Here is a 19,612-nt window from a genome sequence, read left to right on the forward strand (position 1 = left end):
CCTGCAAGATCGAGCTCTTCCACAGGCATTTGCTTGAGACAAGGCTAGGAAGTTCATCCCTGTAAGGGCCCCATAGAGCAATCATCACCAGAAGATGCCCTCCCCCCGGGCAGTGGTGGCTGTTATTGTAGGGCATGGAAGGTCAGGAGAGGGGAGGTTTATAGATTAGGTTTTGCTACGAGTTTTATATTTTGTATTTTATTGTATGTATTGTATGTGGGTTTTAAAGATTTTATTGTAAACTGCCAAGAGTAGCAAGACAGATAATAGATAGATCAGTGGTCCCCAACCTGCTGGGCCACGGCTCCCTCTCCCCGCCCCCCCCGCAGTAAAAAACTTCCCAGGCCGCAAGCTTGCAGCCCGAGAAGCTTCTTACTGCGGGAGGGTGGGGAGAGGGAATCAGAGCCGGGCTGTGCATTCGCGCATGCGCAATGCGCGGGCGCAGCCCGATGCGCGGGCATGGCCTGCGCGGGCGCGGCCCGATGTGCGGGCGCGGCCCGATGCCCTGCCGGTCCCCAGCCTCAGAAAGGTTGGGGACCACTGAGATAGATGATAGATAGGTAGAGATATAGGTAGAGAGATAGAAATGAACAAACAAACGATCTGGGTGGAGGATCCCGGGGTATGAGATTGGGTGCCCCCCTTTCTTGGCCCCTTGGCTCCTGTGCACAGTACTAGACTGGGCGGCGAGTCGTTGGAGGCCCCATTTGTTCCTTCATTTATTTTCACTACCATCTATAAGTGTTATTCTGGTCGACCCCAATGGTTCATTGTGTGGAGAGGAGTTTCTATTGTGTACTGCTGTTTTATTTTATGTTGGGGATGGGGATGGGGATTGTTTTAGCTTATTATTAATTATGTCATATAGTTTTATACTGTATACTGTTTTTATGTCACTGTTGTGAACTGCCACGAGCCAGCTTGCTGGGAGTGGTGGTATACAAATCCAAATAAATAAATTAAATGAATGAATGAATGAATTTCCTTCAAGTATTTGAAAATGGTTATCATATCACCTCCAAGTCATCTTTTCTCCAGGCTAAACAGACCAAGTTCCCTCAGCCTTTCCTCATATGAATTGGTCTCTGAATCCCTCACCATTTTTTTAGCCCTCCTCAGGACACACTCTAATTTGTCTACATCTTTCTTTAGTTGTGGTGCCCAAAACTGAACACAGTACTCCAAATGAGGTCTAACCAGAACAGAGTAAAGTGATAACATCACCTTGCTTGATCTGGACACTATAGTTCTTTTAATACAGCCCAAAATCCTGTTTGCCTTTTTAGCCTCAAGTCACACTGTTGACTCATGTTCAGTGTATGGTCTACTAAGACCCCCAGATTCTTTTTACATGTATTACTGCCAACACAGGTTTCACCCATCCTATGTATATGATTTTTCCTACCTTAATGAAGAACTTTACATTTTTCACTATTGAGATCCATTTTATTCATTTAGCCCAGTATTCTAGCCTGTCAAGCTCATCCTGTTCATTTTTTTCTCTTTACCATTTCATTATCTATCAAGATACTTCTTGCATGATGTCCTCAGAGCACCCAGAGCTCCACCTAGAGCACACAATCTTGGGTCACAGCCATTTTACATATTTAAAACAATGTAAAACATGCCTGATAGTTCACAATGAACAGTGCTGTTATTGTTTCTTGGCAACTAGCCTTGGAGGAATAACTGAAAAAGAAGGACCTAACTATAAAAAAGAATAAGGTAATTTCAGATATATATTTTAAGTCCAGAGTTCTGCCCCTACTTATAGGACTTTTATATTTTAATTATCACTCCTCAGATGTAGCATTTTAGAAGACACATCCACCCGCAATTAAATAAATGTTAGAGCCAGAATTCATTTGGAGCAACGTATTGCTCAGATCTGGTCTCAAAATGCAACAGAATGAGGCAAAAGAATTCTGAGGTGACAATACATCCTGTACTACCGCAGGCTGTTGACAAGAATGAATCCTCGATTTTATGCTCCACAATGAAAAAAAAATCACAAATAAAAATGTAATGCATCTGGAAGGAAAGGCTAGACCAGAACCTGACATATTATGCTATTTCCCTCCCAAACAGAGGAAAGTCCATTCAACCACCTCAGCAGCACTCTGCCACTTCATTCTGCTGCATGCATAGACCAAAGTCTAAGACAAGTTTTGGCCCTATCTAAATTAACTCTGTTCCATGCATGTGCCCTTCTTCTTCTCTCACTCACATAATTGGAATCAGATCTGGCAGAAATCACATATTTGATCTAATGAAGCATTTATGCAGGCAAATTAATTTCCATCCATAAAGTAAGAGTTTCTTGCTTTCCTGTTTCTGCTGCACTTGTTTTTGAGATTTCCTTTTGGTCAGCTGCGGGGGGCGGGGTCTGAATCAGATCATTAAGATCAGTATTGTCTACTCACGCTGGCATCAGCTCTCTTAAAATTTATGTCACTTTCACATCACCTACTGCTTGATCCTTTAAATTGGACTTGATTTGCCAGGGATTGAACCTAGAAACTTCTGCAAGCCAATGCAAGGCTCTATCACTGAGCTACACCAGCCATTACATCCTTAAGCGGCAAACTATGGTTTAGACTTAAGTAATCCTGCAAACCAGGATTACAAAATAATAATAAACAGTGGCTGCAGTCCTAGTTTGGAGGGAAAGCTCAAACCACAGATTGTCAATTTAGATGTATGGCAAATTGTAATTTGCACTAAATAGGAACCCATCAGTTGACTCTATGTACTAGAAAGGATGGAAGGGGTGTGTGCAAAAGGCTCATTCATAAGAAGCCAAACCATGCTGTGGTAGAGTCACAACAAACTAAACAGAAATTCCATGTTCAGAAGTCACATCTTTATTTGAGCACTGTAGACCTTGCTCATAGGTCTTCCAGCAGCATCATATGAATAGCCTCAGTGAGAAACAGGATGCTAGACTAGATAAATTAGTGGTCTGACCTAACATTCTTGCCTTTATACTCTTAGGTTTCAGGCTGTTAATACAGCAAAAAGGTTGAGAAAAACTATTTCAAATATCCAACATAGAAGATAAACAAAAAAACCACTGAAACTGATACACCATAAACAATTTTCACAAAATAAGATTTCTCCTGCACTTTATTTCTCACTAGGCTCTAGGTTTCAGTTCTCCTTTATATGCAGTCTAGGGTATTAATACTCAGAGTGCATACAAAATCAGGAAAGATAATTAAATTTACAGCCTGTTTGAATAGCCCTTTAACTTTATGGTAACTGCTTCCTCCAACATCCTAACCTAACAACTAAATTGCATTGCCATGGGATGAGGTAGTCATGTGACTGTTGATGCCAGATGCTGAACTTAATTCCAGTTTTGATTTTGACACTGTTGCAATTGATCAAAAACTGCAGTTGTGATCAGATCCCAAAACCTAATTTGAACTCATTTTAATACATGGCCTCTGCAGTAAAAAAAATTTGGTTGCGGTAGTCCAGCTGTAAGTCAGCACAAGCTGATGAAAAACCACAAGGGTTTAAGGCAGGGGTAGTCAAACTGTGGCCTTCCAGATGTCCATGGACTACAATTCGCTGGCAGGGGCTCATGGGAATTGTAGTCCATGGACATCTGGCGGGCCACAGTTTGACTACCCCTGGTTTAAGGAATCATAAACTCTATGACATGTAGGACACCATATGCACTGTACTATATTTACACATTAAAATGTTTATATTTTTCAAGAGGCTAGCTAGCCATCTGACAGAAATATTGATTTTATGAACTTAGGCAGATTGTGAGTGAGTGGGCAGTGTTTGTCTCTTATGGCCCTTCCTTGCATGCCCAAGGAATTGCTAATTTCCACTGTGGGATGGTAGGCAAATTCCCTCCAGGCCAGGTTAGGTTCTGGAGATATTTTGGGTGGGGATCACTTGGGCATGAAATTGGGGTCACTGTGAGTGGGCAGGTAGTTGTGAATTCCTGCATTGTGCAGGGGGTTGGGTTAGAGGACCCTTCCAACTTTATGATTCTATTATTCTATGACATCAATTAGGAAGTCACAACAAAAAAATAAAAAACACAACCAAGCAAATGATAATGTAAAAACAAGGCATAACAACAAAAGCCAGGTTTGCAATAAATAAAAGTGATATGCAGTCACCACGTCACTGTTCAAAATCCAACCTGAACCACACCCCATTTGGAAATATAGTAAATGTTCCTAATCTGGACAAAATTATTTCTGACATTCGGAAACTGGCAGGAGGTCAACTATCTGACAGTTATTTTGGTGGCTCATTCTCTGGTTTCGTTTTTCTAGACTGTGGGAAGCAGAAGAGCTGGGAAAGAGTGACTCAGTCAGCTGATATGCACGTTTACAAGGAGGTCATCCAACCAGAAGAGCTCTTGCCAATAAAATCACCCTCATCAGCATTCCACTTTATACCAATAATTTCCACTAAACAGAGAGGAACACAATCCTCTGCTCATGATATCTAGATAGTGCTAGCTAACAGGGAATACACACTAAATCTCACTAAGACAAGATGCAAGAGATGGGTGATGAGGAAGTATCAAATCATCCATCTGAAATTCAGTAGGAAAGATCTCTTAGATGAGGAGCACAATACCAATCCAAACTGGTAAGTGGAAAAGGGATAAATTATAGCCAGTAAATGTGTCTCTAAAAACAATTTAAACTACTGCTCTATTGATCTCCTTGAAAGGTTATCTTCAGTTCTGCTATTAAAATTCATAAAAAAAAGCAAATGACCCCAATTTGATTTTTTTGTACACTCATAGCAATCAGGTAACAGATCATGAACACCCTCCCAAGTAAAACTGCTTGTCATCTAAAGGCAATATTATGGAGAAGTCAACTTGGCTTAGGAGGAAGAGTTTTATCATTTCAGCAACACTGCTGAGAAGTCATGCCCTGCAATGCTTTTCAGATGCTGAATATATGCAATAGAAGCTCTGAGGAAGATCTTTAAACTCAGGTAAATTCACTGTCTTTGACATACCCTAGATCCAGATCAATAAAGACTGTAAAGGTAAAAATCAACAAAATTAGGTCCAAAAATCACTTGGAAACCAGTGTTGCCAATGATATTTCACAATGATATTATCATTGAAATTCACAATGATGATATTCACAGTTATACTGCCCAGAGCCATATGGAAGTATGGTATAAAATCTAAAATAAATAAACCTTCACTGGTCACAGGTTTTCCTGCACACTTTCTATCCTCTATAGCCAGGCTTTCTCAATCAGCATTTAATGAAACCATGGAGTTTCTTGATGGGCCTGAAAATGTTTCCTGGATGGATTGAAGTTAATCATATATTTTTTAAATTTGTTAAATACTTATTAGGTGATATAACCATATACTCAAAATCTTACATATGCTCAAAATCCTACAAGCTAGACTCCAGCAATATGTGGACCGAGAACTTCCAGAAGCACAGGCAGGATTTCAAAGAGGCAGAGGAACTAGAGATCAAATTGCCAACATATGCTGGATCATGGAGAAAGCTAGGGAGTTCCAGAAGAACATCTACTTCTGCTTCATTGACTATGCTAAAGCCTTTGATTATGTGGAGCACAACAAATTGTGGCAAGTTCTTAAAGAGATGGGAATACCAGAGCATCTTATTTGTCTCTTGAGAAGCTTATATGCAGGTCAAGAAGCAACAGTGAGAACTGAACATGGAATCACTGATTGGTTCAAAATTGAGAAAGGAGTTTGGCAAGGCTGTATACTGTCGCCTTGCCTATTTAACTTGTATGCGGAGCACATCATGAGAAAGGCGGGATTAGAGGAGTCACAAATTGGGATCAAGATTGCAGGGAGAAGTATCAACAACCTCAGATATGCAGATGATACCACTCTAATGGCAGAAAGTGAAGAGGAACTAAAGAGCCTGTTGAGGCGGGTGAAGGAGGAGAGTGCAAAAGTTGGCTTGAAAATCAACATCAAGAAAACAAAGATCATGGCATCCGGCCCTCTCAGTTCCTGGCAAATAGATGGGAAAGAAATGGAAGTAGTGATAGATTTTATTTTCCTGGGCACCAAGATCACTGCAGATGGGGACTGCAGCAAAGAAATTAAAAGACGCTTGCTCCTGGGGAGGAAAGCTATGGCAAATCTAGACAGCATCCTAAAAAGCAGAGACATCAACCTGCCAACAAAAGTGCGTTTAGTCAAGGCTATGGTATTCCCAGTTGCAATGTATGGCTGCGAAGGTTGGACCATAAGGAAGGCCGAGCGTCAAAGAATTGAGGCTGTTGAACTCTGGTGCTGGAGAAGACTCTTGCGAGTCCCTTGGACTGCAAGGCGAACAAACCGGTCAGTCCTAGAGGAGATCAGCCCTGACTGCCCCTTAGAAGGCCAGATCCTGAAGATGAAACTCAAATACTTTGGCCACCTCATGAGAAAGAAGGACGCCCTGGAGAAGAAGGGGACGACATAGAAGGGGGTGACAGAGAGGACAGGAAGTCCTGGAGGATCATTGTCCATGGGGTCACGATGGGTCGGACACGACTTCGCACCTAACAACAACAAATAACCATATACAGTCACATTGACCTGCCCCCCCAATCTGGTGACCAATTATGGGCCTGGTGGTGGGAAGAGGAGGGGCCCTGGGTGGGCATGTACCCAGCTATGCTTCCCAAACGTATTCTGCATGATCACTCCACTTCTGGGGTTTCTTGAAGCCTGAAGAATGTTTCAGGGGTTTTTCAACAGTAAACAGTTGAGAAACGTGGCTCTGCAGGTCTTCATGCCTACTGGAACCCCCTTGGAACAGGAGTCGTAGAATGTGGTAGGGAAAGGCTACATATTTTTCTATGACATGGTATGTGTAAATATCACATGCATGAATGTATATTTTAGAACAATATCTAGTATTCACATCCCATTCATTAAAAGAAATTGCATTCTTGAAACATAATCCTATACTAGAGACACACAGTTCTCATAACAATAGTATAAAATATAATATTATAAAATATATTAAACTACCATTGTTGCATGCTAAAATTAACCCATGAAATAAATGCTGGAAAATGTTAACATATTTAATATGGTCTATTAATTATAAATTGGTAAAATGGCAAAGTTTCAGTCTCTAGGAACATCATAAAACATAATCTGTCCCAATTTTAGAATGTGCTACATTTCCTTGGGCAGAAATTCTACAATTAAGGCCAAAGCTTACTCAAAAGATTCCATATTCAGAATTTCAAACGTTGTATGTTTGGAGACCCATAAATCAATGTGCACAGTAGTCTAAAATAGTTTAATAGAAAAGGTTGCTATAAACTATGAAATAATTTAAAACATCCACAAAGGAATACACAATTGATGGTGAGAATACGAGTGTGATTTTCATGGCAATATAAATTTGTAGGCTCAAATTCACAAGGACTTCAAGACAAAAATGATAAAATATGCTTTAAAGGCCAAAGTCAATATACAACATACATTTAATTAAATTAAGATTTAAATGTGTGTGTGTGTGTATTTCATCAACTCCTGTTTTGATGCATAGAAAGGTTACCAAATTATTAAAAGAACACTCAAAAGAACACAAAATTCATCCTTGAATATAATGTGATTTAAAACATTTTCCAGTGGTGGAAAAAAATAACTTCACATGTTAAGAATGTTTTCAAAGATGGAAAGCTTTGCTCATAAGAATTTTGGGCTAAAAGTTGTCAACTACCTTACATCCTGAACATGAACATATATTTTATTTTTCCTCTATGAAGCCCATGGCTTATTTTCAGTGCATAACATCAACAATGCCCAATAGTTTGGACAGCTGCTCCATATTTATTTTTAAGCATATCTTTCACTGTGTACTCAGTCTATATTTACCATACATATACTGTGCAAACTCTGCCTTTTTGTTTCACCTGTTGTTTCCTCTAATAAGTACTTGTGTGCCTTCAACACCCACTCTCTAGGGGCAAGAGGTTAGAGTTACTCCCTGATGGAACTTCCTAGAGAAGGAAGCATCCACCTTCTCTTAGCCCATGGGGTGCAGCTGTTTGAATTGTTCTGCTCCACCCTGAGAGCCTGTTAAAATAACAACAAAAACAGAGAAAATTGGGCAGCAATATTTGGTTTTATCAGATTTAAGCCTTTGGCTTGATATACAATTTTGCTTTGTCCTTGGCAAGGCTACTCTGTAGTTTCCTTGTACCTAGCCTCTTAGTACTCTTTCTATGTTCAAAATTGTCATGCATACAATAACTTCTTGGGGCTAACTGAGAAAATTACATAAACACCTTGGCCAGTGAATCAAATTGGACATAATTTTGCTTTGTACTTTTCTTTCTTTCTCTGACATGACAAGAAAAGGTTCTATGAACTCTCCTAGGTTTTGTCAAGATTATAGCTGTTACTGGTCATTCTCTGGCATGAAAACTTTCCTGATGGTATTCTTCTCAATTCCCTGCCATTATCTACCCCTTTAACCTGTAAAACAAACTATTCCTCAGAATTGTGTATTAATGTGCTGCATTCAAGGAAAAGAAGACAAGTAAATGAGTCAGTCATATGGGAAGTGCAGGTGGTGAGGCTGACCAACTTGATGTAAAAAGCATGTAGAATGCTGTCAGCAGACATTCAGCCCACTTTTCCAGTCTGTCATGATCATCCTGTATCCTGATTCTGTCTAATGCTGTGCTTGCTACTCCTTCCCGTTTAGTATCATCTGCAAATTTGATAAACACCCCCTCTGTTCCTTCATCCAAACTATTTAGGAATATATTGAACAAAACATGGCCCAGGACAGATCCTCGAGGCACTCCACTTGTCACTTCTCTCCAAGAAGATGACGAACCATTTACAAGCACCCTTGACAGCCACAAAGACAGGGAAAGAGCAAGATTTGACCTTCTACCTTTCCACACACATACTAACCAAAATCCACATTGCTACACTGTTATTGTAAGTAGCAACAACATGCAGAAGGTAGAAAGTTTATCCCTCTCCTCCCTCCATTAAGCCACAACCAATTTGAAGATACACACAGCTGTAAATTACTTTAAGCCAAAGGAAGAGCCATTATAGCCATTATATACGTAACCTGAACCTAAGCCATCAATCTAGCTAAACCAGCAGCTATGATCATATCATATCATATTATATATTATATATAGTACATAATTTCAAAATGTGCTTCCTTTTGTTCCTTTTAAACTAACTGCCATTGCGTCAACCCAAGTTCTAGTATTATGAGAGTGAGAAAAAAATATATCCTCAGGCACTTTCTATACCGTTCCTACTTTTATAAATTGCAATCATAGTAATCTCCTATATTCATCTATTTGAAAAGTCTTTTGCCTTTCCTCAGGGAAAATGTTCTAGATCTTATTTTGTTTGCTGATAAATAAAACTTCTTGCAATTTTCTAAATGCTGCTGCACCAAGGATTCAGATGAAGATAGCAGTTTTATCTTGAATGAATTTCTTTCCTACCCATTCCCAATGTTGAATTTGACGTTTTCACTACTGCAATTAAAGTTTTCCTTGAAAACTTTCATTGATAATCATCACCCACTATATCAGCATAATAGAGGTAGCATTTTCTGCCCCTTATTTATATTGAACCCAACTTGAAATTTAGTTCACTAGTAACTATTCAATGCAACACGTCCTCCTGCAGATTTGGCTACCTAACTGCTTTTAGGCACAATCTTTTCTCATATTGTTTCATTATCATATACTTTGAACATAATTTAATTGAGGTCACCCAGTATTAGGACACCCTGCAACTCCTGAGCTCTTTCTCTGTTTCAAGATCACCATTTTAATTCAATATGTTCCACTCATACTTACACTGGTAAGATGAAGCAAGTTGATCATGGCTCACTCTTAAAGGCAACGAACTCTCTGTAGATTGTTCTCCCGACACCACTTTCTTTGTTGGATAGTATTTGGGTTTGATAATATATTCTTGTGTTTGTCCATGGTGGACATTCATCATCAAAGTCTGAGATGAAAGGGGTATCATTCTGTTTGAAGAACAGATAGAGAAATTGATTTAAAATTCTTCATTAAATCAGAAATGGCAATGATGACAAAACAAACAATAAGGCTCTTATAATTATTAGCTGTAACTCAAAACACTTGCAGAGCCCTGCGCAGGTAGACGACAAGCATTTCCTCAACAAAAGATATTTCTGAAGCTGACACACAGATATCTATTCTCACCAAAGAGAACAAGTTCTTTCACTTTCACAGTGAGATGAGGCCTTGGGCTCTTGACAAATCTTCAACACTTCATCACACATCATGTCCAGTCAGCAGCACATTGCTCATTATATGGGAGAAGTCTCCAGTGAAGACAGCTGCTCTCTAAAATTCTGATACATGTATATTATTATAAACTCTGTCACATGTTTCCATGGCCTTGGACCAGGTCCGACCCTTTGTTTAAGGCAGGTTCTCACTAGTTTCTCCTGGAAGTGGTTTCTTTCCCCTGGGTTCATTTTATTTTCCAGATTATGGCACCTTCTAAATCCCTGACACCACTGTACCTTTCATTGCCTTGGTGCAGCCCACAACTTAGGTCAATACCATGTCCATATAGTAGTCACCTTCTGTGATTAACCCTTCATTCCCACCTTGCTCCTGGGGTTCCTCAGGCCTTCATACTGTTTTCCTCTCTGCTAACTGAGCCTCAATGCAGCTTACAATTATCTTCCCTGTCTCTCATCCCAACAGGCATCTTTTTAGGTAGGTGGGGCTGAGAGAATTCTGAGAACTGTGATTGGCCCAAGCTCACCTAGTATGAGGAGGAGTGAGGAATCCACTGCTCTTAGCTATTACTTCAAGCTGGCTATTTTGTTATTGAGTTCATAAGAGTGAGCTGTGCAGAGCCTATACATGATGAAAATGGGAAAGAACTTAAAATTGTAGTTGGGTGCATTGGCCTTTATTTAGCATATCTGTAGCCTGCATTTCATATACACTGCAATGTACATAGTGCTGATCTTTACATAATTTGCCTTTAAGACCATACAAGGGGCCTCCGTGTGGAGCAGATTAAGCATATTCAGTAAGCGAGGACGGATAGTACAATCTTACTTCTTCATAAACACATGGCTTCTCTACAAGTTGGAACCTTGTGTGGACTTGGAACAATGCCCGAGGTCACTCATTCAAAATCATTACTGTATTGTATTCAGAGTATAAGCCCAAATATTACTCATTCTGGAGTTCAAGTAAACTCTCTTGATATGTAGTATCCTTGGGCTGCCTTTATCAAACAATTGTGACAGGCAGAATTGAGAGAAGTAATGTTTGGCAAGGAAAATACCGTCTAGACTAAGTAAGCCAACCCTAACTCCAACCATCTTTTATAAATGCAAGTTATTTACTGTACGTCTGATGCTTGGCCACACAAGCCAGCAACTGCTAAAAGAAACTGATGTTTGTTCATAACAATCCTTTTAAAAATGGTTTGCTAGACTATTTTTCTAGCGCCCTAGCTCTCTTTCATACCCCCATCTGCAGAGTAAATCAACAAACTAATTAAGTAACAAATCAGACAAGCAAACTATATTTGCCAAAAACATTCAGGAATGATTTAATAATTCAAGGCTGTAGTCTTATGTACTTACATGAGAGTAAGTCTCAATGAATACAGTGGGACATACATCCAAAAAAAAAAAATCAGGGTGGAGAAAGCTTTGCCCTGATTGGCCCTGCCCCTGCAGCTCCCACTCTCCATCCCTGGACTCTAGCCTCTTTGGTCTCAGACACCTCAATGTCTGGAGCCAGCAGCAGGTAAGGGGAGAGGGCCCTGGGCTAAGGGTCATGGTGGAGGGCTTGCTAATGAGGACCTCTTGGCCTGCTAGGCTGGGCCTGCTGACTTGGCCTGCTAGGCTGCCTGCTAAGGAGCTCTGTCCCAGCCCTGCTAACGAGCTGCCCAGCCCCCACCTGCCCCATTTGATCTGACTGCGAGCTGCGGCCCAAAGCCACTTTAAGCTGCCTGGGAGGGGCCCTTTCAAGGCCTGTTCTTAGGAACGGGCTTTAGGAACAGGCTTTGAAGCTAGTGTGTGTATGTATGTGTGTGTATGTATATATATATATACATACACACACACACACACATACATTTTTCCAAAATTTAAGCTAACAAATATTTCTTTCTTAAAATAAACTGCTCCCCCTCCCCCAAGTGCAGGTGTATTTATGCGGCTAAAGGATGCTTTAAATAAACTACAAACATAATGAATTCATCCTGGAATTCAGAAACACTGCTTTGTCAGATGATCTTGTAATGATATACAGGGGATGACTACTTGTTATAAGTGGAGTCTGACTTCCTCTTTGAGTGTGCACACACCATGTGTACAAATACAACTGAATCACAGACTGCCTCCTGATTTGAACTACTGGCAAAGTGCCTTCTTACTATTCATGATTGCTTTACAGCACAAAGAGCCATTTTTACCCACCTCTGAGTTGCAATGGAAACCTGCCATGAATTAGGGAGCTACTTCTGCACGCAATTAACATAACAGAGTAGAGTGGTTATGACTTTCCCTTTCCATGGAAGTTTAAACCACAAACACCACTGGCTCCCATATGTTCGCTTGCAAAGGCACATTACACACTTTTGCTCATCAAGCAACTTCCCATGGATGCAGAGACTGTGATGCATACTGTGTAGTCACACTATTCAGTTCACTGGAAAATATTTCTCCGAACTGGCAAGTGCAACAAGCCAAGTCAAGAGGGGTGACATCCCTGAGCCTTTTGCATTTTACTCAGTTTAATGTGGGCATTTTTTAAAATCTATTTTTCTCTGTAAGGGCACTAATAAAATATCCCATTCCTGTTCTATCCTATAAAATATCCCATTCCATTCATGTTATCAAAGACTGCAGCCCTTTTTAGGCATTATGTTTCTAGTGCTATTGCACATACCAGGACAGTAATGCAATACACAATCACTTCAGTACATGCATACTTGCAGCTTGAGTACGTGCAAACACATATCCCACAAAAACAGATCTTAGGTAGCATGAATTGAAACTGCATAATGTAGATGCTGCCCTTTGCATATGAATTAGAGAACGTGTGCATTGAGATGACCACACACAGTGTCTGAGAGCCAGTTTGGTGTAGTGGTTAGGAATGTGGACTTCTAATCTGGACTTGATTCTGCACTTTCCCACATGCAGCCAGTTGTGTGACCTTGGGCTCGCCACAGCACTGATAAAACTGTTATGACCGAGCAGTGATATCAGGGCTCCCTCAGCCTCACCTACCTCAGAGGGTATCTGTTGTGGGGAGAGGAATGGGAAGGCGACCGTAAGCCGCTTTGAGCCTCCTTTGGGTAGAGAAAAGCGGCATATAAGAACCAACTCCTCTTCCTCCTCCTCCTCCTCCTCCTGAATGACCACTGCAAATGACTGTCTTGTGTGCTATCATCCACAGCTCTTGCAACATATATGGCATTTCCACATATTAGTAAAAATAGCATTACGCCAGCTGAATGGCAAAGCTCTAAATTTTATCCTGCTTCCTAGGTCCTCCTTACCTTTTTGCTGTCTCATCTTTGTCTGCCACCTTTTTGTGTATCTCACCCTCCACATCTGCTGCTGGAAATGGTGGAAGAGAGCAACATGCCTTGTACATGTTGCGCTTCCGCCTGTCAATCAATTCAGGCAACCAATCCCCTTCCTCCATTGACTACAATGGGAATTTCGGCTTTTCTCCCTTTCCTGGAGCCTGAGGAGGTAGGGGTTTGAGGTACAGTCTCCAAACTTTCAGGGCAGATGCAGGAGGCTCTTCCCTGACTCCCTTCCAAATTGGTCCAAGGGATCCATGTCTATGGGCTCCTGAAGAGGGTGCTCCCATCCCTCCATTATGGGGGCACCCTATTGGACATAATGGAGAGATGGGAGCACCCTCTTCGGGAGCACCTAGAACTAGACCCCTTGGACCTGTGTTAGAATTCTGAAGGTGCCCACAGGTCCAAAAAGGTCAGGAGCCCCTGTGACATGTTTTTGGAATAGTCATAAAAACAAATGATAAATGCTTATAACCCAGCATGCAAGTTACTGCGTACCTGAAGTCCAGCCAAAATGCACACAAAGGGGAAAAAAACAATATTTTTATATCTTCTGCATTTGTCTTTGCATTTTTTCTGTATCTGAATTTCCCTATCCTATTCAAATTTCTGGTTGTCTCAACGCTTTCCTAACCCGTAAATGAATGTTCTTTTATGTATTCAGTGCTTCAATAACTATATCCTTAAATTTCCTTAAGTTTCAAATTGTTTCTAACCTTTTTTTACATTATCCATTGCCCTGTCACAAACTCGCTTTCAGAAGCAATTTCTGACACACCCATCCACTCCAATAACTCACACCAAAATCATAAGCACTTTTTATTTAGGTTGAAATTTAAACACAAGAAGGCTAGTTCAAATCAAGCATGCACAATGAACTCCACTCTGCCTCATAGAGGGAGAGGATGTAAAATTCCTGACATGAAATACTTTAGGCAAGAGGGAATGGTCTTGCAGAAAGGGTTAAAATGTGGGGAGTGACAGCAGAGAACTGATGATGCCATGGAACTGGGTTGGAGAAAAGAATTTTCACAACATCAGTCCTAGTTATTCCCAACTGTATGCCTGTGCTTTCTCTTTTCAAACGCCAGGCACACAGAGGGCTTGCTGGTGGTGTTTTTTTTTGGGGGGGGGGAGCGGCAGGTGGCCAATGGCAGCGGCAGGAACTCGTCCTTGGGGGCCAGAGCAGAGCTGCGGAGCATCATGCTGGCAGCCAGGGACAGCGGGAGTGGCTGGCCTGGCGGCGGGCACACAGAGGGCTTGCTGTCTTCGCGGTACAGAGAGTGGCAGGTAGCCAATGGCGGCAGTAGGAATGCATCCTTGGCAGCCAGGGCAGGGCGGCGGAGCATTGCGCTGGCAGTCAGAGACATGGGGAGCGGCTGGCTTAGCAGCGGGCAGCCAGAGGGCGACGTGGTGGCAAGGCCTCCATAGAGGCGGCGGTGTGGTGGCGTGCAGGTGCAAGGCCGTGGGGTGCCTCCAGGCAGAAGGCATGTGTGGTGCGGGTGGGCCCGTGATGGGTCAGCAGAGGTTTGCGGGCTGCCACCGCAGGGCACGGTTCTAGGACAAGGGTGCCATGGCAGCAGGCAGCTGGAAGGAGGTGAGTCGGGGAAGCGTAGCCCTTGGTGGCCAGGAGCCATGTGGCAGCGAGGCTGTGCGAACGGGGCCACGCACCTGGGGGAGGCAGGCGCTGTAGGGGCTGTTCCAATCCAGCAAAGCTGGGCGCCTCTGGATTGGCCCGCTGCCTGTGCAGTCCTAGGGCCAGACAGACCCGGACAGCAGACTCGAGACCCAGACAGTGCCGCCCAGATGGCCATTTCAACTTTATTTAAGAGCCTGTGGTGATGAGCAACTTTGACAGATAATTTGTGTGCTCACCCATCTTTGTTGCACTGCAATATCAAAAATACAGCAAGAAGTTGCCACAGTTTCATTTATTCCTTGTCCATGCTGTATGACTGCTCATACAAGTGCACATTTGGGACAGATAGAAGTTTTTGATCATACAAATTGGGGAGTGGAGATGGGACTAGTCCTAAGACTTCACTGAAAGTCAAACTTTTTTGGTACTTACTGATTTGTGAAGCATTGTAGGCATTGTCATTCACCTAATTTAAATGAGAACACATTTTGCTATTTTTCATTTTTGTAATCCAAATTCATCACCCTGCAAAGCAGGAAAATATAGGCAACACGAACCAAAGAATGCTGTATACCAGAATTCAGCCCATGTGCAAGATGGATATAGTACATGAAAAAGAATCTACTCCTTCTGTTGCAAAATACGTACAACTTCAGTCCAATGTCAGCTTGCAAGAAGCAAATATGAGACTATTTCTGAACCAACAATGTCTGGAAGAACTTGGCATTCTTACTTCCAAACCACTCTGCACTGTGGAGCAAAAACCCAGACAGCATACCAGAGGTCTAGGAATAGGTTGTTTTCTTATTTGTAGTAAGTAAAGTGAAAGTATTTAAGACATTTCTCTGGCTTCTAAGGAAATCTCTTGTTTCTTGTCAAAAGTGCAATTCCTCCTTCCCCTTTGCTAGAAACTGCATCTGATGAAAAGACCAAAATACTATGTACCAGCTTTTTAAAAATGAAAAATATTTATTTTTTTTCTGCCTCTGCATTCTTAACTATTTAGAAAAGCCACATGTAAATAATGATCTACATTCAACAAACCAACGGATTAACAAGTCTCCAGGTCCAGATAGGGTTCTTAAGGAACTCAAATGAGGAACTGTTGATCAACTAATCAATGTATGCAATTTGTTGTGTCAGAGGACTGGAAAGTACTAAATGTCACACACATTTTAAGGTTGAGTTTACGGTTGAGACCAGGCTTAACATCTATGCCCCCCCGGGACCTGAGGATTGGGATTAGAGACGGGTACCATCAGTATCCCCTCTCCACCCGCTAGCGGGGGAATGGGTAGTCGATTAGCCGCTCTTGCCAGGTAGCTTATTAATTGCAGATGTGTCAATGGGATTTGAATGTATTTTATGGGGTTTTATACTGTTGTAACCCGCCACGAGCCGCAAGGGAGTGGTGGGTAATAAATCTAATAATAATAATAATAATAATAATAATAATAATAATAATAATAATAATAAAAGGGGTCCAAAGATGATGCAGGGAATTACAGGCCAGTTAGTCTAAAATAGAGCTTCCCAAAGTAGGCAGTAACCTCCCCCTAGGGGTGCTGGAAGGATCCAGCGAGGCAGTGAGGCATTTTGGAACAGTAGGGGGGCAGTGAGAAATGTTGGGGCAGCAGGAGGGCAGCAATCTGACTCTTCCTGCTGCAGCTTTGAATTTGCAGTAGACCTAACACCAGGAAAGATTGTGTGTTTGTATGTATGTGGGAGGGGCAGTAGGGTTGTGGCCTGGGAGTCAAGGGGGCAGCAGCCCAAAACAGTTTGGGAACACCTGGTCTAAAATCTGTTCTGGGTAAAACAGTAAAACTATTATTAAAGATAAAGTACATGATCCAGAGGGGGGCTGAAAAAAATAATTAAGAATAGCTTCTGCAAAAAGAAGTTTAGAATAACCAATTTTTTTGGAGTTCTTTAACCAAATAAACATACATGAACTGGCAAACTTGGACTTCCAAAAGGCTTTTGACAAGGTACCTCACCAAAGAATCCTGAATAATCTTATGAGAGAAGACAACTAGTACTTGTATGAATCGCAATTGTTTGAATCAGGGGTGTCAAAAATAAGGCCATCCAGGACTCATCTGGCCACTGATGTGAGGGAAGGACAAGCAAACCACAAAAAAAGGCAAATTCCATGCTGGGAATTATTAAGAAAGGAAAAAATTGCTATTACTGAAATGCCGTTTTATAGAGCTATTGGTGCATCCTTATTTGGAATACTGTGTACAGTTCTGTTCATCATATCTCAAAAAGGATTTTGCTGAGCTGGAATAAGTACAGAAGAGGGCCTCAAGTGATTGGAGTACCTTTCCTTTCTATGAGGAAATGCTGAAGAGACTGGACTTTGCAGACTACTAGTCTGATGCAGCATGGCTTTTCTTGTGTTCTAGCTACAGCCAAAAGTGTTCTGGATTTTTACTGTTCAGGTAGAAGCCTCTTCCCCAAGCTATTTGGCAAACTTCCTTTGAAACAGAGGAAAGTTTCAAAAGCAGTTCCTGACAAGAAATGGAGATCTACCATTGAACAGAAAGAAACCAAAAATTCTACAAGAGGTGCCCAAATCCAAATTGGCTCTCTGGATTCCAGCTGAAGTACCTTCCACATTAAACACACTTGTTTGTTTTGTACATAAAACATATGATGCATAACCTTAAACTTTTCAACCCAAACTTTGTCCTAGGGAGGTGTGATAGCATAGATGGCACTCAAATTGTACTGAATATTGTACAAGGATTGTGAAACAGAATCCTATCATTAAAACAAGTTAAAACTATATAAACAAAAAGGAGAGGCTATAAGGTGTTTGAAATTACATCCTTAGGGGATAGGGTTGAGAAGCTTCTTTTCACATTCCTTTGATTTCATGCTTCATTACTGGGTGTCTGAAACAGCTCTCTTTTGTTCCTTCCTTCCTTAATGACTCCAAAGCAGTCGATGCTTGAATTCCCAAACATATTAGTTTAGACTAAATTATCATCTTAAGCAGCATGTTGCTACTCATCAGGCAAGGGGAAAAACCCGCACACAATGAACACATAATCCAATGAATTATAACTCTGCATGTTATATCACAGTTAACGTATAGAGCCAAAATAGAGAGACAACTTATAGCAACATCGTAAGAATGAACAGACTAGTAAAAAAAAAACTTGCTAAATTAAACAGAGCATTTTATACTCATGCATAAACATCTGATTTTTAAAAGGGGATTTTGTATTCTTTATCAATGAAGAGTAAAAGAAAAATGAACGTCAATATTATCACAACTTTCAATAATACAGTAAAATTCAGCCAGTTTGATTACCTGCTTGATTTCAATTAAGCCCTTTGCAGATCTTAGATCCAGACTGAAAGGAGTTAATTTAGGCACACCCAAGGGCTAGGTAATGCAAAGTTGAATGTTTATTAAAAGGAAAAATGATTCAAGACCATTCGTACACACTGTATCACAAATGTCCCTCATTTTCAAAAACATGATGTTCAAGAAACTCTCACCAGGCCATACCAAACTGAGTGTATGATTGTTTAAATACCTGTCTGGTTTTCTTACGTGATAGCAAAAAACAACAACACCAGATTAGAGGAAATAAGGTACAAAAACAAGTCTGCTTTGGAAAACAAAACAAGGTACAAAAACAAGCCTGCCTGGGGAAAATCTGTGTCTTAGTATCAATCAAAACATGTGATTCCTTTTTACTAGCCAATAGTATATTTATTTATTTTTTAACAACTTAAGGCAACCCGTTTACTTTCCTACTGGTATCAGCTCTGTATTTGTGGCTATCTTATCACAGCTGCCTGCCACAGAGTAACAGCTCGATCCTGGTTGCACCAAGAAAGGTCAGCATCAGAGATTTCACTGCCTGTGTCTGTCTGCCAAAGGGAATGATAACCCAAACATCAAGCTGGGAATATGGAAATTAAGGAAAGCTATTGAGACTCAGCATCTGAATAAATGGAACTGGTTTGATCATTTGTACTGGTCAGTTAAAAATAACCTCTAGGCAATTTACTTTCTTGTCTATATAAAGATTTTAACTTCCATTTGCATCACAGCCGAACCAAGCATGACTAGTTGTAAGTCAACTTGACATCAATTATGACTTCAACCATGAAAGCCTTCCTAATTTATTAGATCAGTTATGATTAGCAGAACTGAATCTAGGCAAACATGCAATTCCCCCCCCCCTCACATGTATAACATCACACGTAACCACAACACCAACATACTTTGCCATGACCTCAAGATGTATAACTGCGTGACTGGAATCTGTTTGCTTGCTGTAAGAAAAAAAGATCTTCAATGGAAAGAAAACTTGTATACAAATATTTGACACCTCAGGCCTATCAGAGCTTCTTAAACAATCGAA

General features: G+C 41.0%; 1 protein-coding gene across 9 annotated transcripts in view; it reads right to left on the reverse strand.

Annotated features, from left to right (window-relative positions):
• Window positions 1-19,612, reverse strand: part of LTBP1 (latent transforming growth factor beta binding protein 1) — a 276,190-nt gene that overhangs the window by 218,767 nt on the left and 37,811 nt on the right. For all 9 annotated transcript variants that reach the window (XM_077343424.1, XM_077343401.1, XM_077343391.1 and 6 more), the window contains exon 4: window positions 9,838-10,013. In XM_077343424.1, the coding sequence (XP_077199539.1) occupies window positions 9,838-10,013 (176 nt within the window). The remainder of the gene's footprint in view (window positions 1-9,837; window positions 10,014-19,612) is intronic.

Source organism: Paroedura picta, chromosome 1 (genome assembly GCF_049243985.1).
Source record: "Paroedura picta isolate Pp20150507F chromosome 1, Ppicta_v3.0, whole genome shotgun sequence".
Taxonomy (NCBI): Eukaryota; Metazoa; Chordata; class Lepidosauria; order Squamata; family Gekkonidae; genus Paroedura; species Paroedura picta.